The sequence below is a fragment of the Peromyscus maniculatus genome, chromosome 12 (genome assembly GCF_049852395.1).
Source record: "Peromyscus maniculatus bairdii isolate BWxNUB_F1_BW_parent chromosome 12, HU_Pman_BW_mat_3.1, whole genome shotgun sequence".
Taxonomy (NCBI): Eukaryota; Metazoa; Chordata; class Mammalia; order Rodentia; family Cricetidae; genus Peromyscus; species Peromyscus maniculatus.
The window spans coordinates 87,717,654-87,742,742 of record NC_134863.1 but is presented as its reverse complement, the minus strand read 5'-3'; the positions used below and the strand labels follow the sequence as shown (position 1 = coordinate 87,742,742).

The window sequence follows — 25,089 nt, the reverse complement described above, 5'->3', positions numbered from 1 at the left end:
GCAAGACTCAAGGGGAGTGGCAAACCAATTCCAAAGACTGGGTACTGTAAAACTCTTTAATATAAACAAATTTTAGAAGAGGAAATAAGAAGGCGGAGGAGGAATAGGAAGAAGACGAAGTGGAGGAAGAGGAATAATAAGAAGAGAAAGAAGAGGAGGAGGAGGAAGAGGAGGAGGAGGAGGAGAAGAGAGAGAGAGAGAGAGAGAGAGAGAGAGAGAGAGAGAGAGAGAGAGAGAGAGAGAGAGAGAAACAGAGAAACAGAGAAAGAAAAGAACAGATTAGAGATCGCCAGGACCTAAGAGTGCAATTACAAAAAGTCCCCAGAAGGGCACAGAATGTCCTGCTGAGGCGTCGGGTACACGAACCGACCCAGTCGATAACAGTGTGTAGGGCTCAGCGTCCGCAAACGAAGACACACATAACCGGGGAAACCTGAGCAAGCTCCGCGATCGGATCTAAGTCCACGTCCCAGTTAGAGACTGTACTTTTTTTTCTTTGCCGTCCGTGTTTTGCAGAGTGGTGGCACTGTGAGTAGCGAACTATGAACGTACTGTACTACACCTTCCGTGAGAAGCCGGCCAGCCGCGGCGCGCGCCCTAGGGAGCGCGGGGATTCCATGCATCCCTAGGGTGTCCGCAGCTCCCGGCGGGGGACACTCACCGGCAGCCGATTCCGGGAGGGTGTAGGGGGTGGGCCCAGGCTCGGCGGGGCGGGACGGGGTGAGCGTCGGAAGTGACGTCAACGGGCGGGGCGCTCACCTGAGCACCTGGGCCGTCGCGGTTGAGCCAGGCAGCGGCGATACGCACGCGATGGAGGGCGAGGGCCGGGGCCGGTGGGCGCTGGGGCTGCTGCGCACCTTCGACGCGGGCGAGTTCGCAGGCTGGGAGAAGGTGGGCTCAGGCGGCTTCGGGCAGGTATACAAGGTGCGCCACGTGCACTGGAAGACATGGCTTGCGATCAAGTGCTCGCCCAGCCTGCACGTCGACGACAGGTCAGTGGCCGGGTGGGGCCGGGCTGGATGGGGGCTCCGCGCTACGTGAGGAGCCGGGAAACAGAATTCGCGGCTCTCAGGCCATCGGCCCCTCGCAGCTCCGGAGTATCTAGGATCCGGAGCTGGCCCGGCGCGGTGGCCCTGAGCCCTGCGAGGCGCGTCGGGCTCTCCCGGGACCCACCTAGGTGCTGCGGTCCGCGCCCGGCTTAGAGAAATTGCCGTGTGGGCCTCTGCGCTTTGTGAATGATTTAGATTTGGTTCCGCTTACTAATTTTCGTCTGAGCACAAATTGGTGTAAGACCGTAATTATTTCGAACCGAAGCACCGGCTGGATTCGGGTGAGGCATCCGCTGAGTTCAGCCGCTTCTAGGGCTCCGGGTCCCTCTTGTGTCTGGGATCTGGTTCTGCCCACCGCTTTTCTCCTCACACCTTCGTTTTAAGGGACTTGGGGTGGAAGCCGAGACTCCAGGGAACATCTTGCTTTGACCCTGGGCAAGTGCCCACCCGCCCCCCGCCGGCACCCTGGGCCTTTGTCCCTCTTAGCGGATTGTTCTAGCGATAGGCAAGGACTCAGTGAACCAGAAGGCTATTGTGGTTTGTGCGTAAATTTGGAGGTGAAGTACGAAGTAGATTCTTCAAAAGCATTTCCCCCAGATTGCACTGTTTACGTTGGGTGGTGGTAGTTTATGTATGAGGCTCAGAACGGCACATTTAAATGACTTATTCTTTAACCAAGCTGTCATGGACGTAGTGTTTGCATTTTACCAGTTTGAGATCCCTCTTAAACCCCATTGAGCCGTGGCTCTCTGCAGGACCAGCCTTAAACCACAGGAACTCTGAACTCCAGCTTTACTGTGGAATGGTGTCCATGGCAGTGCCTGAGGGACAATAAGGATGGTTTGAGGATGAGACCTAAGTCTATTCCCTTTACACCTCATCCCTACTCCGGACTCGATCAGAGAGCTGTTGGGCGTTTTGTTGCTTGCTTGCTTTTTGCTATAATCCAGTTTTTCTTAGAAACTGTGGTACAGTGAAGACTAGTGTTTAAAATCACTACCAGCTCACCAGCTTTACCATGCTGTGTAAACCCTCCCCCAACCCAATCCTGGGAACCCTTCAGGCCAGGAGGGGCACTGTGGTTATTTTGGTGAAATCCAAACCATTTTGAATAGCAGCCAACAGTTCTCAAAGGTTAAAAAAAACAAACCAAACCAAAACTCTTCTGGGGTGTTTTTTGTTGGTTTTTTTTTGTTTATTTGTTTGTTTGTTTTTTTTTGTTGTTGTTGTTTTAATGACCTAAGAGACTTAGTGGGACTGTGTTTTCTAGGCAGAGTGAATATTATTCACCATCAAAGACTTGACACAGATTTTGAATATTGGAGGGTAAACATGAACGACCCCAGCTATCAGTGTTCTATGCAGTCCTCCAATCCTCAGGTCTTGTCTTTCGGGTGGCCAGGTTGCAGGCAGGCTTTTTCCACTTGCAGAGAGCCTGTGTTGAAGTGTGTGTTCTTTAACTGCAAAGCTTTACTTCCCTGCCTAAAGCAGGCAGGTGCTGGCTTGTCAGCAGCCAGGTAGAGGTCAGCAGCACCCAGCAGGAAGTACTTGGCCACCAGGTCAGGGTGACTGCCTTTGCGCCTTTGTATGTGGAGTTGACTTCTCCTGCTCAGGCCACATTTAGGTGTTTAAGCTGCAATGTTGGGAACTCAGTTCCCTGGCTGGGAAGTGCTAAGGAATTCACTTGGTTCTTCTGTACCTGAGCGGCCTGTTGCTCTGTGGGCTAACCACCTGAAGCTTGAAACAGCTGTTGAGGGAGCCTGACTTTTCTTGGGTGGTTATGGTGCATGCCCTGCCTTTGCAAAGCGTTACCTGGAGGAAGAAACAGAATCTCCCTAGGGGCTTTGTGTGCAGCCCCCAGCCAGAGGACACAGGGTCTTATTTGCAGGATCTTACTTAACCTTAGAGATAAAAGGATTTAAACATGGACTTGGAGGATAATTTTATTGAGATTTGAGAGAAGAAAACAACAGGATCAACAAGCAGTCAGTCTTGGCAGCTGTGACAAAGAGACAAATGAGAAAAAGAGAAAGTCCTGCTTTCCAAGTTAAGAGGTTAGGCAGACAGGCTCCACAGTGGACCTAGGAAGCTAAATGGGGAAGGAGTGTGTGTGTGGGAGGACTTCAGACAGAGAGTGGGAAGAGTGTCAGTGAGCAGGGAAAACTGTGGAGAGTACACAGGCTTAGCAGTGAGGACCTACAAGCAGCTGCCCCCAAGGAGGGGCTTCCCAGGCATCATACATACATCTCCTTAATAGGGTAGTTATTTCCCATATCTCATTAACATGGTTTTAGGTGTATTGTGTTTCTTAAAGTTAAACCTTTTTGAGGGGTCTTTTTCTGTCCAGATGCTTGACAGGCCCCTTTGGATTAATTCTGAAGGGAAGGACAATAGTTTGTCTTGCAATCTTGCATTCTTTTGGTCATTTAGCATGCATCTACTGACAGGTAGAACTCAGATACAGGTTTTTTTGTTTTTTGTTTTTTTTTTTTTCCAGAATAGATTAAAAAGAATTAAAGAAACTGGCCGTGGTAATGTAACTATCTGATATGCAACCCCAAAGGGGTCTCAACCCACAGGTTGACAAACACTGATGCGGAGAGACCATGTTTTGAAAAAAAAAAAAGTTAAAGAAAAAAAAGTAAGCCAGCCATAGCTGTCAGGAGGAAACAGTTTTCCCTCTATGGGCCTCAACAAAGCTCTGCTAACTTTACCTCTAAGGAGTGGCCATTGTGGTATTTCCCCAGGAGTACTGGAGGTGGCATCCAAAGCTGATTGTGAGGGCAGGTCCATCCACACTGACCTCCAAGCCAGCTAACATCCACCTCTACTACATAGTGTGTAGCTGGGGTCACTCATGGCCTTTACTTGCTGCTTGGGGGTGGAGAAGGGGTCACTTTAGTCACAGCTGTGGGCCAGTCCCATTTTCACCAGCCAAGGGCTGTTCACACTCCAGGATGGCTGTGTGTCTCTTGGCCTCAGCAGCTGCCCAGGCCCCAGCCTTTACCCATTCTGTGGTTTGTGACCCTCCATTTCTCTTCTGGGAAGGTAGGGCCTTAATCAAGTCTGGGACACTCATAAAGCCTCTTGTGAAATTTCTGCCAAAGCAGGGACACTTAGCAGACCTCAGCACAATTCACAAGTGACCTCCCCACTGATCAGATTTCTCCTCTTGGGAGGGTCTCATTGGTTGGCTTTTGGGGAGAGGGCTGTCTTCCCTGGCTGTCTATGACTTGCAAGGTCACAAGTACAGGGGGACAGGCCTGGTACCCTTAGAACAAAATGACCCAGGGGCCCCATGCCTCTTCCTGATCGCAGCTAAGAAGAGCTTAGAATAACAAAGTCCCTGGCACAAGGGCCCAAGAGCTGCTCATGCAGAGTTGGGCCTCAGCTAGTCAGGGCGAGCCCGAGCAAACCCCAGGTCTGTAACTACAGAGCTGACAATTGGACAAGCCTGATTCTTGTCAGTTTTAAAAATAGCAGTGTGGGAACCCCTCTGAGGCTCCTGGGAACATAATTGGAGTGGTGTGCAGGAGCCTAGCGGAGAAGCTGAAATTCTCTTCTCCCAGCAATGCTTCCCAGGTTCTGGCAGCTGTTAACAAGTCTCCCTCTATTCCCCTGTTCCCTGAAGGCATCAGGCTCATTCATGGCTGGTCTTGGGTTGTCTTTCCCTTTTTCAATAATGGAGCCCTCCAATTCTTACCATCCCAGGGTCTTTGGACTTTCTTGCTAAGCTTGGAGGCAGAGGTATGGCTCCCATAGACCTTCCAGAAATGATGTCAGCTATCACTGACATGCTTCTGTACTCCATTTCCCTCGCTTGGTGGAGACTACACTATGCAAGGTGTAAATGGGATGTGTGTAAATTATTGTAAATGCTTTTGAAAAGTTTCTTAGGCTGTAATCTCAGGAAGCTGAGATAGGAAGATGCCATGAGTTCAAGGTCAGCCTGGGTAAAAAATAAAAAGAAACGTGGAGGGAAGCTGGGCCTACAGCTTCCTGGTTAAGTCCTTGCCTGGCATATGTGAGTTCTGGTTCTGGGTTCAGTAGCCAGCACTACCAAATTTAGAAATTGTAACTCTAACTTGGTCCTGTTTGTGCCCAGTTTTTTTAAATGGAACCCCCAAACAGGGATGAGAGTGAGGCAGAGGTGTCTTTTTTCTTCCTTCTCAGAGGCTGCATTAGCACCCCTCTCCCAGGGACAAAGGAGATGAGAATGTAACTCCAGCCTTCCTGCACTGTGCAGAAGCAAAGATCAGGTTGTGTTTTAATGAACCTGACGTCAGTGGGTTCCTTGGCCCAGAAGCATTTTGTTCACTGTGAGAAGAAAGAACAGAATGGCAACCAGGAGCATGTCCTGGGCTTGCCACCTGATCCCTGCCCCACCCAGGCATCCAGGCTAGGGACAAGCTGGAAAATCCCTCCAGGTTTTAAAACAATAGTAATAATTACAAATGTACAGTTCCTTCTGTGTTGTTATCAGCACTAATCAGAACACTGCTTATGAGAAAGATTTTTTTTTTTTTTTTTTGGTTTTTCTATGTTTCTACATGTAGTTTTGGTGCCTGTCCTGGAACTCACTCTGTAGACCAGGCTGGCCCCGAACTCACAGAGATCCACCTGGCTCTTCCTCCCGAGTGCTGGGATTAAAGGCATGCACCATTGCTGCCTGGTAAAATATGTATTTTAAATGATAAGAACCAATGACTAAAATGATGAATTCTATGTATACTAGAGTCCTTTGGTCTCTCCCAGGCTAGGAGCTGGCCCAGTTTAGGCTTATGGAGTGGCAGGTGCTCCTGATAACACCTAAAGCCTGGAGCTTCTAGCTCCAAGTGGTAGCCCCAGGTGGCATGTCCCTGGAACATCAGGATGATGATGTGGGTGTTTAAGTTCAGAGGATATTAGATAATAAATGCTTTGAAAAGTTTTTCTGGATGTCCCAGGACTCTGCCTCAGTGCTAGTCTCTGATTTTTGTCCCAGGAAACAGTGGCCATTTTCCAATGAAGTGCCCTAAAGCATGTAGCCCAGGCAAGGGGGTGATGTCATGGGCTCCTTCCAGCCTGCTGTACAGAGTAAGTGTGTAAATGCAGCAGGGGTCAGCTTTCTCTAGCCACCCTATAGCCCTCGCTCATTTTAAATGAGGTTTGTGTTCTGGAAAGAGCCTGGGCAGAGAGGGGGAACTTGTTGGATTTTGAGTGGTGGGAAGGGTAGAACTAGCTATTTTTCTGCCAGTCAGGCTGCTGGGAGTTGATTCTAAGAGCTACCAGCAGAAGTTGCTGTGTGTATTTAATCCTTTGGTTAGGTTGGCTGAGTGAGGCTGTCCAGTGGAGGGAAAATGGCCCATGCAGCAGCCAGCCTGCAGACATGAATACTGCCAGCTCCTGAGACTGGGGATAGACATGTGTGCCCCTTTAGTTCACTTGGTGGTGGGTCCCTACACTCTGAAGTACCGCCACCTGGGCAGGAAGGATACGCACACTGGAAGGTGCAAGCTGGCCACTTTATAGAAGAAAATGAAAGTAGCGGGGTGGTGGGAAGGGTTGCAATTATAACTTTCATTTTTTCCCCTCAAGACAAGATTTCTCTGTGTGTAGCCCTGGCTGGCTTAGAACTTCTTATGTAGACCAGGCTGGCTTTGGACTCACAGAGATCTGCCTGGCTCTGCCTCCCTAGTGCTGGGATTAAAGTTGTGCACTACCACCACTGCCTGGTTTATAACTTTCATTCTTAGCACAAAAGAGAGCAGAAGCAGCTGCTGATAGCAGGTCTCAGTTGCTGTGTATGGGGCTGACCAGCCCGGTCCTTAGCTCCTGTCTTCCCAGGAAATGTTGTCTTCTCCTTCAAGTACCAGCTTGATTTTGATAATGCTTGACCTGGTCATCTAGCTGTTCACTGGCCTGTTTTTCAGATTCTTGTGGAGTACAGGAACAGGGCTGGGAGTTTCCTAGCCTGTTCTAAACTGTTAGTGTCCAAGGCAGGATAACCCCCTGGTGCTCAAGGGTTTGCCTCCTGTTGGGGTCAGACTCCTGGTGTCTTCCAACAAAGAAGGGAGCAGTGGACAAGATCCTAGTGTGAGGGCAGTTTGTCCACCCAGTCCGGGGGTCTCATGGGCTGGCCCTGCACTTGTGTCTCCAGAAGGCTGGGACAGCATGCCATGCTAGGCTCTGTTCTGAAACCATTTAGTGTCTCATTTCAGATGCTTCATTTAAGCCAGAGGTCTGTTGCCTGTCACCCCAGCACAAGCTCAAAGTGTGTGTCTATGAGGACTAAGCTCTAGCTATAGGATTGACATTGGTTGGCAAAGGATTGAACTCTTTAGCCCTTAGAACTTGTGGCAATTTCCCTTGCCAGAGTGTGATACTCAGGAGAGCTGCTTTTTGCCGTGGTTTTTGGTGCCCACGTGGCTCTGCCTGCCTGCCTTTGTCCTTCCTGCATGGGGCAAGAGAAGCCTGGGCCCCCTACAATTTCAAAGGGGAGGCCAGGTTAGGAAGTGGTTTGTTAGCACCATTCTGGGTCCTCCAGCAGGTTCTTGCTTCGACCCAAGAGAGCCCCTTTGGGAGAGTAATGAAAACCCAGTTATCTCAGGTTACAGGTAGGCCTTTGTGCTAGACTGCCTTCTGGGGAGGCACCAGGGCACCTCAGCCTGCCAGGTCTATGTGTGGACACCCAGGCTACCCAGTTCTCAGCTCTAGCATGTCTCTGAAAGTGGTTCTGGAAGTTTCCTTTAAGGAGTTCTTTATTTCTAGAAAGCAGATTTTATTATGGGAACCTCTTCCGAGCTTCCTGGGTGCTTTCTTGTGTGTATTTGGAGAGACACTGACCCAGATCCTGTGTAGCTCGGCCACACCCTCTTGGACAGGGCCATTTACCCTGAGTGCACACTGAGACTTTTGACCCCTGTTGCTGGCACAGGCTATTACACAGCAATTCGCATTTGTACAAACATCAGGGAATTGACCTTTGGCTGTGGCTGGTGAATGCAGCCCATGCTTCAGCTGTCTCTGCCATCTAAGTGTGTGAGGAGGTGTCTCCAGTGAGGGGTCACTGGCAAGGAAGTAGCAGGCTGTGGATGGCAACACCACCTGCCACATGATCCAGCAGCTCTGCTTCTGGGCAGATATCCAGAAGAACTAGCACAAAGGCTTTCTAGACATTTACCCCCCAAAAGGTGCAGCATTATTTTCAGGAGCCAACAGGTAGGAACAGTATCTTAGTTTGCCTTCTGTTGCTGTGATAAAGCACTGACCAAAAACAACTTGTGGAGAAAGGGTTTATTTCATCTTACAGCTCAATCTGCCATAAAGGAAATCAGGGCAGGGTCCTGGAGGCAGAAGCTAAAGCAGAGGCTATGGTGGAATACTGTTTCCAAGCTGGCTCCCTAGGGCTTACTCAGCCTCCTTCCCCCCCCCCCCCCCCCCCCCCCCCCCCCCGCCTTTTAACTTATTTTATGTGCATTGGTGTGAAGGTGTCAGATTCCCTGGAACTGGAGTTACAGACACTTGTGAGCTGCCATGTGGGTGTTGGGAATTGAACCCCGGTCCTCTAGAAGAGCAGCCGGTGCTCTAACCACTGAGCCATCTCTCCAGCCCCTCAGCCTGCTTTCTTATGAAACCCAGGATCATCTGTCACAGTGGCCTTGGGCCCCTTCCACATCAATCGTAAATTAAGAAAACACTCCCACAGACTTGCCTCCAGACCAATATGATGGGAACATTTTCTCAATTGAGGTTCCTTTTCAGATAACTCCAGATTATGTCAAGTTCACACACACACACACACACACACACACACACACACACACACACACACACACACACACAAGCTAATTAGTGCATGCAGTCTTGTCCATGGCCATGTGGGTGGGTTAGCATAATGTAGTATATTTCTATACTATTCTTGGCCACACAAATGAAACTTGGATGTGCGCAATAATATAAATGGATTTTGAAAACGCCTCATGAAGTAAAGCAGACATAGACGAATGATGGAGATGATTCCACCCATTTGGGGCACCTGAATTCAGAAACAGAAGGTTGTGGGGTCTGGTGGGGGTTTAGTAGTTACAGTTTGTTCGGGATGATGAATATGTTCTGGATGTAGATGGTGGTGATGGTCTCCTGTGGAATGCCCCTGTGTTGTCCATTCATGGGTACTTAGAGGAATATGGTTTACCTCTGTGTAATCAGTAGGGAGTGTGGCCAGCTCTTAGTGGCCCTTGACCGATCCCTGTTAGATTCATGCTGCTCTGTTAAGTGTGAGATGATATCCAGGAGAGACTGGGCCAGTGAAAGAGTGGGTTTAAACAGAAGGTGAGGGTGGAGTCCTTGGATAGTCAACTAGCAGTTTTCCATCCAGACAAGGGGTGTGATGTTGCCTGTAGGTATCCAGATACCTGCCAGGCTCTGTCCTCACAGTGACCCCAGGTGAAGAGGCGGGTGTGAACAGGACTGTGGGCTTTGGAAGGCCCAGTGTTTAATTATGTGACAGTGAACTTTGCACACGTGTGCATTTATCACTGCTTGTATACTGGCTAGTGGCTCTTGTCTTGCTAGGTGATAGCTGCATGCCCTCACACCTATGGACTTTTTCAGGGAACGCATGGAACTTCTAGAGGAAGCTAAGAAGATGGAGATGGCCAAATTCCGCTACATTCTGCCTGTGTACGGCATATGCCAGGAACCTGTTGGTTTGGTCATGGAGTACATGGAGACTGGCTCCCTGGAGAAGCTGCTAGCCTCTGAGCCACTGCCTTGGGATCTGCGCTTCCGCATCGTGCATGAGACAGCTGTGGGCATGAACTTCCTGCATTGCATGTCTCCACCACTGCTGCATCTAGACCTGAAGCCAGCAAACATCCTGCTGGATGCCCACTACCATGTCAAGGTAGGGACAGCATGTGCCCCGGGGAGTGGGCAGCCAGGACGCTGGATGCTTTAGGGAGGGCTCTATGTCTAAGATCTTGGTTGTATTCTGGAATAGAGCCTAAGAAATGAAGTAATTGTCCCTGGAGCAGGAAACTGGAAGCCGGGGCCTTTTTCTTAAAAGACCTACTAGGGAGCCCAGCTGGTCACACTTGATCTGAATTTGATAGGTAGCTGGAAGGGTGACCCTTGTAAACCCATGGGATTCTCCCCTATATCCTGGCATGTCCTAGGTTCTGAGCACCCTGAAGCAAACCAAGGACTTAGGGGTCCTAGGGCTTATTGGGGCACCTGAATTCAGAAACAGAAGGTTGTGGGGTCTGAAGTTGGGCAGTGAATTAGAGAGACCTTGTGTCCTCTGATAAAGGGACCTGTTTATACTCACTGGTCTGGGACTATGGATAGATGGTGGGGTCTGCTGTGTTCTAGACATAGAAGAGGACTAATTCACCACCTGTTTGCCCTCTGCTAGGAGGCTATGGGCATTCATATTGATGTGAGGCCTATAAGGTTTGCTTCTTTGTTTCTTTGGAAGTTTATAAGTATAGTGTGAAGAATGACACAGGAAATGAGTACTGTATGCCTGGATATAAGTATTGCCAGTTTGTACCAGGTTGTATGGCTTTAGACATGTTTTTCCTCAACACCATATGACATGCACATGACCTTGGGGGGGCCAGGCCTTGGGTCCACAGGATTGGTCATAACTGCCCTTTCTCTGTGTGTAAGAAAGTGGATGGGCCTGAGTAAGGGAGCAGGACCAAGGGCCCTGGATCAAACAATGTTCATACAAGGAGCAAACAGTGTCCCCAGCCTATATCACTGTGATATGTCTGATTGCATAACACTTCCAGATCTACTCTGCTGGCCTGACCTTTATAGGAGGCTCATCCTATCATTCAGCTTGACTCAGTACACAGTGGCCCAAGTGGCATGTGTGAAGTTGTAGCACTCAGACTCAGCCAGGCTAAGAAATTGATTTTCATTCTGGACAATATCTATGAGTTGTGGCTTAGGTAACATTACTCAGTCATGGCCTTTACATCCTGAAAAGTAAGACATGATATCACACAACTTAGTGTGAGCCAGCTCCAAGGTGGCTTCTAGCATCTTCTTGTGATCTGAGTTTCCTGGCCTCTGTTTCCTTGTGTCTGGCAGGGATTGGCTTCCATTCTTTCTGGGCAGAACAGGACCTGTGGGTCCAATGGGTCATAAGATTGTTGCTCTCATATATGTAACCTATACCAGAAAAAGAAAACAATAACAACAAGCCCCTTACCCTGGGCCAAGGCCGAACCACAGAGCAGAGGTATAGTATTGGTGGCCACAGAGTGGTTAGATTACTCCAGCTGCAGGTCTGGAGCAGAGGTTGAAATGATAGCCTCCAGAGATCTTGACTTGTCCCACCACCATCCATTCATGACATGTTCAGGAAACCTGCCTACTGACATGCCACAGTCACTGCAGGCCAGAGTGATTTGTGAAGATTAGCAGGGTATGCAGATAGCCCCTGGGTACCTGGGGCTGACCTTCACAGGAGGCAGGCTCTGCTTCTTTATGCAGCAGGGCATGCAAGTGCAAGGGAGGGTAGCCTTTAGGTGGAAGAAAGAGCCCAGAAATGGTATAAAACTCTGGGCATTTGAGAAGAGGTAAGGAAAATAGCAGGCAGTAATAGGTGGTGTATGAAGGCTCCTGTGTCTTTAAGAACTGCTGAATGGGAGCTGGCTGACACCTAGCACTACCTAGGTGTAGCCCCAAGAGTCACTCTACCTAGGGTCTCTGCAGAGTTCCTCAGCTGCCCTTGGTCAGCCAATGCTTTCATCTCTTTCCCTTGCTTGTTGCCCTCTTCTCCTGACAGGCCTGTGGGTGTTTGGAAGAGCTGTGGCAAGCTTCTGGGGGGTCACAGAACTGTCCTCTTCAAAGTGTCATCCTTGTCAGCCAAGAGTTGGGACAAGGACACAGCTCCACAGCTCTGTCACTTTGCTGAGAGGTGTAGTAAGGAGACACTTTACTTCTGGGTTGTCATCTGAATCAGTGAGGGTGAGTGCTTACACAGTGCCCCTCTGGGAGTACAAACTGATGACCTGGTACCTGGTTTGTCACTGGTAGGTGGTCCTTTATAGGTCTGAGTGCTGACTTCTCCAGGTGTTTTCTCAGTCCTGGGGACACAACAGGCACTGAATGCTTTTTCATTGAGGAAAGGCTGCCCTTGACAAATTCTAGCATTCCCTTACAGGCCATGATCCCCTCAGCCTGATGGCAGTTGTAGTTCCTACAGTATTAGCTGGATAGCTGGGCTGGGAGCTGTAGAGCCATGATGAGAAGGTGCTCCTTTTGTTTGTTTGGTTTTGGTTTTTTTGAGACAGAATTTCTCTGTGTAATAGCCCTCTCTGTCCTGGAACTCGCTTTGTAGACCAAGCAGACCTCAAACTCACAGTGATCCACCTGCCTCTGCCTCCTGAGTGCTGGGATTAAAGGCATGTGCCAACATGCCTGGCTGAGAAGGTATTTCTTTAACATGAAGGGACACTGTCCCAAAGCTGGGATGCTGAGGCCACCCCCTAAATTGAGCCACCCTGAAAGGCTCTGCAAAAGCTGCTTTTGTGTGGTATCAGGCTGTTATTATCAGAGAAGTTAGTCACTGACAAAAAGCTGAAAACAAACAGAATTGTGCTTATACAACACAGTTTCTTTGTCTTGTAAAAACAACCTCCCCAGAGGAGCCTGTGGTGCTGAGGGGTCTGCACCTCCTGTGCAGATAAATCCCTTGGATTTCTGGGCCATTTGCGGTTCAGTCTTATGTTGGGATCTAAGGCAGGGCCAAGAGCTGCTATTATGCCAGTCTCACGTCTCTGTTTGGGAAGGTATCGCTGCTCTGAGTATGAGTATTAGTATGAGTACTACTGATGCTTCCCAGCACCCTGGGGTCATCAAGTGTATTAAAATATTTCCTATGTCACTCTTTATTAAGTAAACTAAATATCCAAATTAGAGGCAGATCCAGATATCCCCAGACTACTTATTCATGGTGTTCTGCAAGAAGGGTTTTTCCTGCTGGGTCCAAAGAAGCCTTTCTGAGGTAGCAAGAGGCCTTTGGTGGCTTGGTCTAGCCAAGCCACCAAACTTTGAGATCTTGGGGATACTGAGTCAGGTGCCAATGTGAGAGTATCATGAGACCTCAGGTGTCCACTGTTGAAAGCTGGGTGAGGAGGCTACACATCCTGGGCAGGAGGGTGAGAGAGAAAGCCCCCTCCCCCTAACTCCCAGGTACCTCGGTGTGTGCCTGCAGTGCCAAGCTTCCTGCAGTGCTATTTTTCTCAAAGTGTATTTTGTTGTAGCTATCTGTGCCCAGTGTGCATGCGAAGGGACAGTGGCAGAGAGAAAAAGAATGGCCCAGTGCTGAGGTTCCCCAAATCTGTCTGCATTTCTGAATGTAAAACATTTCAGGCTGCTCTCCCTGAACTTTTTTGAGAGGTGAAATGAATGAGCATTGTCTCCCAGCTCCAAGCAGCATGAAGGATCTGCAGGACTTAGTGATGACTTTGTCAGTCACTGGCAGATTTTCCAGAGTTTTTGTTTCTCCTGAGGCCGTAGAGGCTTTCAGAACCAGCAGACCTGAGGGACCCTAGAGGACTGCTGAGCCTGAGCACCACTGGCTTAGAGTGCCAGCAGAGACAGCGCCAGGCCATCCCTGAAGGGTGTCTTTCTATCACCTCCCACTGGTCCTCGGGGTCTTTTAGTTACCACTCAGTCTTTCTGCTGTTGGACTTTGATGACACCAGGAGCATGGGCTTTCCCTTCATGGGTATGGCCAGTCTGGAAACAAGAGTCCTGACTCAGCCCATTTCCTGTTGCTACCAGGGTGTGTTTGAAGACGAGTCCAGGAGTGAATTAAAAGGCTTAAAACCACATCAGCCTTGAAGGAGACTAGAAAGGGGCCATTTCTATGTACACTGGAAGGCTGTTTGGTGCTGAATTGGGGCTTAAGTACACAGTGCTTCAAAGGGTCTGGTTTGCACCAGGAAGTGGTGACATGGGCAGAAAAGGGAGACTCCCAGAGACACCTGCCAAGTCTGCAGTAGTGGAGTGAGCTACAAGAATACCTTCACCAATGGGGGGCCTGCCTCCCCTGTGAACTCTGGAAACAGAGATGGGGGTTCCTTACAGTGACATCATCACCAAGGGAGGGGCATCATATCCGGAGTAGACCAGTGAGCCCGAAGGTGATGAGGCGTGTGTTTTGCTCACTCTAAATCCCTCTGAAGGCGTGTTGTGCTTTAAAGGACCTGCTGGCACTTGTAGCTCCCCAGCTGTAAGGTTGCATAACCGGACTGACGATGGGTGATAGACGCCCTAGCCCCAGCCTGTCACGTGGCTCCCTTTGCCTGAAAGCTGAAGGCTGCTTTTCCCTTAGTGCTGACTGTGACCATCAGCCACCAGGGCAGACAAGAAGTCTTACAAAAGTAGGGCTGGCTATCATTCTTTTTGAGTTCTGTCTCCAAGATAAATCCATTCTTTTATTAAGCGTGATGTCTTTCTTCCCCATCCATCAAGTTCATACTGATGGTGCATCCAGGTTTGGCCCGTTTATGTCCCTATGCTTCCTACCTGCCTGGAGACAGGGCTGCCTGGAGCTCAGCTCCTCTGTTTGGGGGTAAGCCCCTATAGCATGTGTTGGGAACCACCGTCTGTTATTGGCAGAGAGAGATATGCCATAGCCTCTTCTGACTCCCTTTAAGCTGACAAGCCTCCTTTGGATTGCTTTTACAGATTTCTGACTTTGGGCTGGCCAAGTGCAATGGTATGTCCCACAATCATGACCTCAGCATGGATGGCCTATTTGGCACAATTGCCTACCTCCCTCCAGAGCGCATCCGTGAGAAGAGCCGACTGTTTGACACCAAACATGATGTGTACAGGTGTGTGACATGCCACCATGCCCTCGTGCAGGCTGGGAGCTCTAAGCTTCACTGGGGCTTCCTGCCCTGGACAGCAGTTTCCAGAAAGGCTCTGAGGCACCATTCAGCCATAGAGTTTGGTCCACATGCAAATGGGGTGTGCTTGTTGGACTTGGGGGTTTTAGCTGGTGCCTATATGCTCCCCAGGCACAGGAAAGACTTTTATTTCTTGTGGGTGGTGCTGGCTGAGGAAGAGGCTGTTCCTGGCTGGTGCTAGGCAGAAGCAGAAACAGCAGCTTCCAGCCCAGTGTTGTGAAACATTGCTTTTATTACTTAGCTGACAGAAGAACCTGCCGCTTTGAGTAGTCCATGGATCCATAGGTGTGTGGGTTTGGGCTCTTCAAAGCACACACTCCTCTGAATCCCCAAGTGAGCACTCACACACATGGGTCGCTTGCCTCTGAAGGAGGGACATCAGCTCACATCCCAAGTTCCCAGTGTATAAACTGACAACATGATTGCTCCATGGTGTGGTTGAGAAGATTTTTACTATAGATATAAGAGAGAACGGCCCGAGGCATTTGGAAGATTCCTGAGCAGAGAGAGGAAATAGTAGACTGAACATGGCCAGCACACTGGACCTGGTCAGAAGAGAAGCAAGAACAGAGCAGAGGGAGAGAGGGAGAGAGGGAGAGGAGAGCAAGAGAAAGGAAGACAAAGAAAGTACAGGCAAAAGAGGGAGCATAGCAAGGTTACAAGGTGAACGAGTAGCTGAGGGGAGAAGTTTAGGGCAGGTGAGAAGAGCTAGGATACCAGCAGGGACTTTGAAATGTGTAGCAGGTACTTGTGATGCTGAAGGAGCCTGGAGGCTAGCATTGCCTTGGTATGCTAATAGGCACCACAATAGCCACGGTCCCTTCTTCCAGTAAGAAGGGAAATGACTCCTTTTGTTCCTGAGAAATGCTGACTTTTTTTAACCACCAGAATTTGGGGAGATGGAGTTTCCTTGGAACCTGACATCCAGGATCTGAGTACCTACCTCCTTTTCCTCCTCAGATTGTGAGGGCCCTATCTCAACCAGCTCTGTCTTTTGTCACCAGGCCCAGCTGACTGGTTTGACAGAAGCCACTGTGCCAATGTTGGGCTTTTGAGCAATGAGTCCCACTGGGATTGGCTCTCTGGGGACTAGTCAGGGCTTGTAGAGTTTGGGGAGAGTTCAGTACTTTAAAGTTGGCTTTAACTTTATTTAAAACTGCATTTTCCAGTTGATGAGTTAGGCTCAATTTTCAGTCTTTAATTTTATTTTTTTTATTTTTATTTTTTTTAAGATTGGGCTATTTCAGTGTACCAGGAATAATTTATTTATCTAAACATGTGTCCCCCAGTGGCTAAGAGAGGTTTCGGGCTCAGCTGATTGCATTTTACTACTTCCTATACAGTTTTTTTTTTTTTAGCTACTTTCTGATGAAGCCTCTGAGGGCCTCTTAGAGCATTTTAGTCAGAACCTGACCTTGGATTTAAAGGATTGAAGCCACAGCAGAGAAGAACAGGGGCAAAGGTGCCCATAAATGTCTGAGTGCTTGGTCTGCGCCCCTTAAGATGGTGGCTCAGAGCTTGGGAACTCCACCAAACCCGAGGCTCCAGCACCAACTGACACCTAGTTTCTCTTCCAGTTTCGCCATTGTGATCTGGGGCATGCTCACACAGAAGAAGCCATTTGCAGGTAAGTGGCCCTGCATGAAAACAATGGGCATGTCCTTGAACCTTTTCAGCCCTTCCATAGTGCCTCTGTTTGTGCTTGGCTGGGTTGGCAACCCTGGGTAGATGCATTATACCCACCCTACAAGTACATTGGAGGCCATAGCCAGCTAGCTTACTGTAGGTAGCTACAAAACACTCCTGCCGTGTCGCTTACATACAAGACAGATCAACAGTGGGACTGCCAGACTGTGCCTTGTTCTTTGATGCCACTTAGTGTTGTGCTGGTAAAAAGCTACCTACCTAACAAGATATCAGTTTTAACATTTAAAGTGCATATCTCCTTGACATTCAATATATTTCCTTCTGAACAAACATCATCACTATATAGTTCTAGAATATTCTCATCACCCCAGAGGATCTCTGTCTCCAAAAGCTGTTCCTATGATCCAACAGTTAATTTCTTCCTCTCTCCCTCCCTCCACCTCCCTTTTAAAAAACAAATGGTATAAAACATACATGACAGGATCTACTGTGTTAACTATCCTAAACATGCTGGATAGCAGTAAAAGCTTTCATGTGTTTGGCCTCTCTCTAGAACTTATACCACATCAACTCAAGTTTATAAAACCTGAGTTGCTTTTAGTTGCATTGGTAAAAGAGGAGTCTCTTTTTTGTGTAACATTTCTGGATATTCATACTGTGGGGTGTGACCAAATATATTTGAAGATAAAGATCATGCTCAGTATATATGAGGTTCTGGGTTCAGTCTCCAGCACCAAACAGACAGATATCAGTAAGTGAGGGCCCATTGCTAGCTCAGTCACATACTCAAGCGAGGCATGGGAAAGGGGAAGGGTGGAGACAAGATCCTCCAAGCACAGCAGAATGTAGGGTATTCTTGTCCTCCATTGTTTGTACTTTTAAAAAATGTATTTGTTTTATGTGTGTATGTGTGTGCCTGAGTGATAAATGTGTGCAGGAGTCTGTGGAGGTCAAAAGAGGACATTGAATCTCCTGGAGCTAGTGTTACACGCAGTTGTAAGCTGCCATGTGGGTGCTGGGAACTGAACCAGGGTCATTTGAAAGAACAGCCAGTGTTCTTAACCATTGAGCCAACTCTCCATTCATTCCCATGTACCCTCACCCCCCCATCCCTCCACTGTTCTTTCTTCCAACTGTGTTCCCCTGGAGGAGGTCCACTGAATTCTTTTCGGTGTAACAGCTTACAGGTTGGGTGTGAAATTGTCTGATTGCAGTGAAGATCTAGGCACTCAGGTTTTATTGCCTCCTAGATAGGGGAATCAAGGTGCAGGACTTCCCAGTCATATAGGCTCCATCAGGCTGGCTCTGGCAGCAGAAAATCTTCTGGGTGTTCTCTTGACTTTCGTTGCATTTGGAAAGCTTGCTGGCTTTGGAAGGTTGGATTATCATGGAAATAACCTGCAGATACTGAAGAGATAGGCATTGCACAAGACTTAACGGGAAAGTGAACAAAGCCTCAGTGTGGAACCCTGGCAGCCGATGGTGACTTTGGGCCAATTTTCCATACCCGCCAATAGGCTCCTGCTGCTCCACAGCGTGTGCTTGGAATGCAGGGGTGGGGAAATGCCCGTGGGAACAAGTGGCTGATGGGCCACATGGTATAAGATGAACAGAAGGTCACCCACTGAGAGTCACCTTGAGTCCTTCCTGAGCAGGGTGGTAATAATAAATAATGACAGAATCTGTGCCCATGAGATAAAGTTTTTAAACTTGGGAAAATAGAGAATGGTATGTCCTATAAAGATATGGGTTAAAGAAATCTCTAGGTTTGGAAAGGGAAATGGTAGTGTCCCAGGTGATGTGCATGTCACGGCATGTCCCAAGCACTTGTCCATACATCTGAGTGAGGAGCTACCCTGCTCCTCAATCTTGACATGTGCTTCTCCTTTGCAGATGAAAAGAACATTCTGCACATCATGATGAAAGTGGTGAAGGGCCACCGTCCAGAGCTGCCACCGATCTGCAGACCTCGGCCACGCGCCTGTGCCAGCCTGATCGGGCTTATGCAGAGGTGCTGGCATGAAGACCCACAGATGCGGCCCACCTTCCAAGGTGAGTGTCCCTCCAGTGACATGGGCCATAGAGTTGATGACCTGTGGCTGAGAGCCAAGCTCAAGTGAGGAACAATGTGTGTAAAGACGGGGATGAAACAAGCCCACCATTCACAGGTTGGCCTATCCCCTACTCTGGCTGCCCGACGCTGAGCAGTGTTAGGGTGGTTTGCTGGTTGTTAGAACTAGATGGTCAGAACCAATATCCACCTCTGCTTCCAGCAGGCTGCATTTGCTTCCAGGTAGATTGGAATCCTGGATTTCAAGTTCAGATACAATGTGTCCATTTAGACAGCTGGGGTGGCTAGTGGCCTGCAACCTTTCTTCCACTTCTCTTAGGACAGATTACCTGTGGGATAAGAAAGTGACCCTGATAGAATGGCTTTTCAGTGAACCTAGGGAGACGTGAGTGGGCTGGGCTCACCTGCCAGCCCTGGTAGTTTTAATCTTTTGGGTCTGGTAGGTTTCTGAGGACCCGTTTTGATCCTAAGGAGACCTTACAGATGGCTGCCCACTCAGGATGGTGGGTGGGTTGCCTTCTAGTGATACCTGGGGCTTTTCCTACGAACCAGCAGTGGTACCAGACATGTCCTCCACTGGTTAGAGACTGGGGTATCACTGCTTCTATCCCCATAGAATTATGTAGGAATCGTATCTAGGTGACAACTCTGTTTTCTCCCCCAAAGAAATTACCTCTGAAACTGAAGTCCTTTGTGAAAAACCTGATGAGGAGGTGAAAGACCTGGCTCATGAGCCGGGTGAGAAAAGTTCTCCAGAGCCTAAGAGTGAGGTAAGCATCTCTGGCAGACACCTTCAGGTTTCCAATTTGTGGTGGAACTTTCCAGTCCAACCTCTTATCTGAAAATTCCTCCCCATTTCTCTCTGAGCCTATACCTCCTTCCAGAAATGTAGGTCTCACAGGGGTCCCCTACCTGCCTAGCACATTGGAGATCATGGAAGGGCAGATGGTCACCCCACACAGGTGGAAGATGGATGGTATAGCTTGAGGATCTGAGCATAGTCTATCTGCTCATAAATTGTTTATGTAACAAGTACCACATGGTTGCTCAGAGATGGTGAGAAGTTCCAAAGGCCAGTGCTAGCTGAATGCCTCGGGGTAATGATTGAAGCTAAGCCTGGAGGTTAAGGGAACTCTGTCATGAGAGTTGGGAGTGGTGGTGGTTTATCTGGCATTCACCCAGGGAGAGTAGCTATGGGACAGGTGAGAGCTGGGGACAGAGGTGCCTCTGACAGCAGTAAAGGGCAGAACCTACCTCTGGCATGCTGGTGGCCAGCAAGCAGACATGACTTAGTGTGCAGGGGCAAACATAGGAAGGCCAGTGGTTCCTGAGGGAGGAGGCTCAGAAAGAGTTGTGAGCAATTCTCAGACTTAGTCGCTGGAAATCTGCTTTCCTTGCAGCAGCCAGACCTGTAAAGCCCCCTGTTTCCCTCATTCACACAGCCCTAAGACAGAATGACATACCTGAGATGTCTGAAGCTTGATTAGAGCAGGGGAGACCCCCAGCCTGACTCTTCTTTCCTTTTTGTTGGGCTGTCTGTTAAGGGTGGACCAGGTCTAGCCTTGCTTGTTCTGTGCTCACACAGCTTGCCCATGTAAGGCCTTTGGTCCTTATACATGGGCGGTGCCTCTGAGTGGGAAGCAGCATGGTGTAGACTTTTCTGTTTTTCTGAAGGTGTTATTCTTACAATGTGCCAGGGAGGCCCATGAGGTTTCTTTGCAGCCCTGAGTTTCAGGACCTCTTGATGCTATCTGTCCATGGTAGTGAACAGCTATGGGACCTCCATCTCTGCTTTGTGGCCAATGATTTCTTGTCCCCCTATCTTTTTCCCTACTCTTGACATGGAGGCTAGAGGAGCAGAGTCCTTACCACCACCCTCTCCACCTTTACAGGCCAGGCCAGAGTCCTCACGCCTCAAGCGCGCCTCTGCTCCCCCCTTTGATAACGACTGCAGTCTTTCCGAGTTGCTATCACAGTTGGACTCTGGGATCTCCCAGACTCTTGAAGGCCCCGAGGAGCTCAGCCGAAGCTCCTCTGAGTGCAAGCTCCCATCGTCCAGCAGTGGCAAGAGGCTCTCTGGGGTGTCCTCAGTGGACTCAGCCTTCTCCTCCAGAGGATCGCTGTCACTGTCATTTGAGCGGGAACCTTCCACAGGCGGTGAGTGGCTGTGAGCACTGGTGAGCTTGCACAGGGCTCTCTTGTGAGTTATCTTGTGAGTCTGAGCAGTTGATGCTTCAGGTTTCTTGCTCTGATGATTCTTGTGATCTTTCCGTTTTTTTCTCATGAACTTTTGGCATCCTCAGCATAGTTGGTGCTCAGAGCACAGATCCAGAAATTCCCACATCAGTAGTGTGGTTCTGTTGGGCATCGTGTAGCTTTCAAGGAAGACAGGCCACATAACCAGACTGAACCAGCCCTGGGACAGAGACTGGCCTAAGTCTGCAACTTGGAAAGCCCAAGACCCATCCAGTGAAACTAGTGACACTGGGGACTTTACTTGTGCCCCGTACTCAGACACTTCCAGATAACCCCTGTCCCAAGCTTTTGTGTTTATGGGCACCCTCAGTTACCATAGCCTTGCATCAAGCTGGGATGGCTATCCTGGGAGGTGCTGACACTTGGAATGCTGTGGCTTTTTTGTAAAGCACAGTCATTTCAGTCTAGGCCATAGCATGAGGGAGGCTGAGTTAGATAGCTGTGCCGAAGACTTGGGATCTTTCCAGCCTTCAGGGATTTTTCCAGTAGAATGTTGGGTAAAAAAGCATTGAAAATTAAGGAAATGCCTTGCAAAAATGGGTAGAGAAGACTGGATCCAAGACAACAGAGTCAAAAGGACAGTCAGGACTAATTTCACAGCAGCCACAGAAATATCACTGTGTGCCATGGAGAAATATGTTCTAAAATCTTCTCTTCAGATGGAATCCTCTCTGGTGATGGCCTTGTCCTCATGCCTGAGAGATGACTACCATCCTATGAGAATTTAGTGTTTAAGCCAGGCATGGTGGTGCATGTCTTTAATCCCAGCACTTTAGAGGATCTCTGTGAGTTTGAGACTCTACAAAGCAAGTTCCAGGGCAGCTAGGACTACATAGAGAGACCCTGTCTCAAAGCAACAACAAAAGAATACCATGTTTAAACATTGATTAGGGTCTATCTCCTTAGTACCATCCCTATCCCCACTGCTCTATAGAACAACCTGGAGAATGTTCCACTTGCAGAGGAAGAGTCTATTCATGGGAGTCACGACTCTCAGTAATGGCAGTGGATTTTTAGGTTCAATAGAAAGTTCCATTATGAATACTGAACAGTGTGTCCTGAGAAATCCAGTTTTGAGGATCATTCCAGAAACACCCCATATGATGTCCCCATTACATGGAGTGTAGCTTTGAATCCCCTTGAAGTTCCAAGAACCAGCTCTATAGGCCAGTGGAGCCCCAGGAAGAGTGTCTTGCAGTCTCTCTAAATCTCCAGGCAGATTGTGTTCCTGTCCAGCTTTCCTTTTTGGTGTACCTCTTTTGAAATGATTGTTGGCAATCCTGCTGTTGCTGAGGGAGGAGTGTGGTCACTCACCTTTCCCAACCCTGGAAAAGCTAGAGTGGTTTTAGTCTGCAAGTTGGCAGAGGAACACTGTCCAAGGTCTCCCTAGACTAGATCCGAAATAAGCCTGCAAGAGTGGATGCTTAAAGCCTGCAAGTAAAGGATGTACCCTGAATGTCCTTGTTTAGAATCCCAGGAGATATGTCCACCTAAGTCCCAGGCCTTAGAAGCCCACATCCTGCAGTAGTGGCCTCGCTCTGACCTCTGACATTGTACCCCCTCTTCCTGCAGATCTGGGCCCCACAGACATCCAGAAGAAGAAGCTAGTGGATGCTATCATGTCAGGGGACACCAGCAAGCTGATGAAGATCCTGCAGCCTCAGGATGTGGACCTGGTTCTGGACAGCAGTGCCAGCCTACTGCACCTGGCTGTGGAGGCAGGACAGGAGGAATGCGTCAAGTGGCTGCTGCTCAATAATGCCAACCCCAACCTGACCAACAGGAAGGGCTCCACACCACTGCATATGGCTGTGGAGCGGAGGGGACGGGGAATCGTGGAGCTACTGCTGGCCCGGAAGATCAGCATCAATGCCAAGGATGAAGACCAGTGGACTGCCCTGCACTTTGCAGCCCAGAATGGGGATGAGGCCAGCATGAGGCTGCTGCTGGAGAAGAATGCCTCTATCAATGAGGTGGACTTTGAGGGCCGAACACCTATGCATGTGGCCTGTCAGCACGGACAGGAGAACATTGTGCGTACCCTGCTACGCCGTGGCGTGGACGTGGGCCTGGAGGGAAAGGATGCCTGGCTACCTCTGCACTATGCTGCCTGGCAGGGCCACCTGCCCATCGTCAAGCTGCTAGCCAAGCAGCCTGGGGTGAGTGTGAATGCCCAGACATTAGACGGGAGGACACCTCTGCACCTGGCTGCTCAGAGGGGGCACTACCGTGTGGCTCGCATCCTTATTGACCTGTGCTCTGACATCAACATCTGCAATCTGCAGGCACAGACACCTCTGCATGTTGCTGCAGAGACTGGACACACTAGTACTGCTAGGCTGCTCTTGCATCGTGGCGCTGGCAAGGAGGCTTTGACCTCGGAGGGTTGTACCGCCCTGCACCTGGCAGCCCGGAATGGACACCTGGCCACTGTCAAGCTGCTGGTAGAGGAGAAGGCTGATGTGATGGCTCGGGGGCCCCTGAATCAGACAGCACTGCATCTGGCTGCTGCCAATGGGCACTCGGAGGTGGTAGAAGAGCTGGTCAGTGCTGACCTCATTGACCTGTCTGATGAACAGGGCCTCAGTGCACTGCACCTGGCTGCCCAGGGCAGACATTCACAGACTGTGGAGACGCTGCTCAAACATGGAGCCCACATCAACTTGCAAAGTCTCAAGTTCCAAGGAGGCCAGAGCCCCACTGCCACACTGCTCCGACGCAGCAAGACCTAGCTTGCCACCTGCAGAACCAGGGCTCCATGTAGGCTTCTGGTCCATTCTTGTGTTCCTCATGGGAACAGAATGGTCCTGGGACACTCTGCTCACCCTGTTGGTGGCCTGCCCATACATTGACCAAGCAGAGGCTAATGGACAAGGCAGTAATACTGGTGTCGGGGTAGAGGCTGCCACTGGCTACTGTGGCCGGTCATGGTGTCTGATGTCAGATGGGACTAGGTCAGTGTCATTTCATTGTGGTCCTGATTGGCTGCTGATGGCGGGTCGTCCATGGCAAAGCCTATATAAGGATAGCCCCTCTCTCCCAGAGCAAGCCACCTCTACTTGCTTGGAGCACAGCATCTTTGGTAGAGGCATGGAAGGGGCGGTGTCCTTCGTCTTCTCCCTGCGATGGGCAGAGCATCCTGTCTTTGGAGGCATAGTGGATTCTTATATATGAGTGACATGTTAGCTTTGCTTGAGACCTGTGGAGATAGAACTGGCACTGGCTGATGGAGTCTAGAAAGGGAAGATTATAAAATCACAGGGCTGGTCTTAACATTGAACAGCCTTACCAACATTGAACTGCTGTTTCACTTGTTTTGTTGTTTGGATTTTGTTTTTGTTTTTTTTTGTTTTTGTTTTTGTTTTTTTGGTGATGTCTAGGTCACCATACCTCTTCCCCCACTTCCCTGACAATTGCTGAGTTCTCACTAAAATGTCAGAACCACGTATGTAAAAGGTAGTAGAAAATTCTTTATAAATAGGTTTTATACTAAAAATTGTTTAATCAAACAATTCACTCTTTCAGTCTCTTTTCTTTTGGTGAAGTAGTGATTTGTGCCAAGGGCTTTGCTGATGTGCCCTGTGACAATACCTGCTGTGTTCCATCCACAGCATTTGAATGTGGCCTGAGGTGGCCATTGGAGATAGTTGTACTCTGAGGGGTCAAAAGATTTGAGAGCCTCATTGTTATACCTTCCCCATTCGCATTCTGAACATTGTCGCTGTAGATATGTGTTGGTAGAAGTGCCTTGTGTGCAAACACATGCTGTAGCCTGGTGTGTGGCACAAAGAGTGACATTAATGTACTGTGTACTTTGACATGAATCATGGACAGGATACTTTTCTGTGACAGGAAGTCGTAGAGCTGGCTATGTTTTAATATGCCTCAATTTGCCTTCACTGTCTTTGCTCCTGTTGTGTGAAACAGGAACCATAGGAGATCTATGTGATATCAATAAAGGACTCATCTACTTTTGGAATTCATTAAGACTTTTTTTTTTTATTTTTTTAATCACTAACCTCTAATTACCTGGTCCTTGAAAACCAGAGATCTGAGGCAGTAACATAGGGTTTGGAGATGTTACATACTAAAACAACTCAGGGCCTGGGAAATGCAGGAAGCAGAGAATGGCCCGGGGCATCTTTCT

At 49.1% G+C, this 25,089-nt stretch overlaps 1 protein-coding gene across 2 annotated transcripts; it reads left to right on the top strand.

The window, feature by feature from the left end:
- The first annotated feature begins 401 nt into the window (after positions 1 to 401).
- Ripk4 (receptor interacting serine/threonine kinase 4) lies at positions 402 to 24,925 on the top strand. Of its 2 annotated transcripts, none has more exons than XM_042259582.2 (8): positions 402 to 528; positions 9,645 to 9,936; positions 14,745 to 14,893; positions 16,546 to 16,595; positions 18,509 to 18,667; positions 19,353 to 19,456; positions 20,579 to 20,843; positions 22,515 to 24,925. In XM_042259582.2, exons 2-8 carry the CDS (start codon positions 9,652 to 9,654, stop codon positions 23,672 to 23,674), a joined length of 2,172 nt encoding a protein of 723 aa, XP_042115516.1. In that variant the 5' UTR covers positions 402 to 528; positions 9,645 to 9,651; the 3' UTR covers positions 23,675 to 24,925. The 2 variants fall into 2 exon arrangements, with proteins under 2 accessions (XP_042115516.1, XP_015845619.1); XM_015990133.3 differs by lacking the exon at positions 402 to 528 and adding an exon at positions 729 to 992.
- Positions 24,926 to 25,089: the final 164 nt, after the last annotated feature.

Coding starts and splice junctions, on each gene's coding strand:
- Ripk4 (XM_015990133.3), top strand. CDS start 811: ATGGAGGGCGAGGGCCGGGGCCGGTGGGCGCTGGGGCTGCTGCGCACC. Junction 993..9,644: donor AGCCTGCACGTCGACGACAG/GTCAGTGGCCGG, acceptor GGACTTTTTCAG/GGAACGCATGGAACTTCTAG. Junction 19,457..20,578: donor CTCCAGAGCCTAAGAGTGAG/GTAAGCATCTCT, acceptor CCACCTTTACAG/GCCAGGCCAGAGTCCTCACG.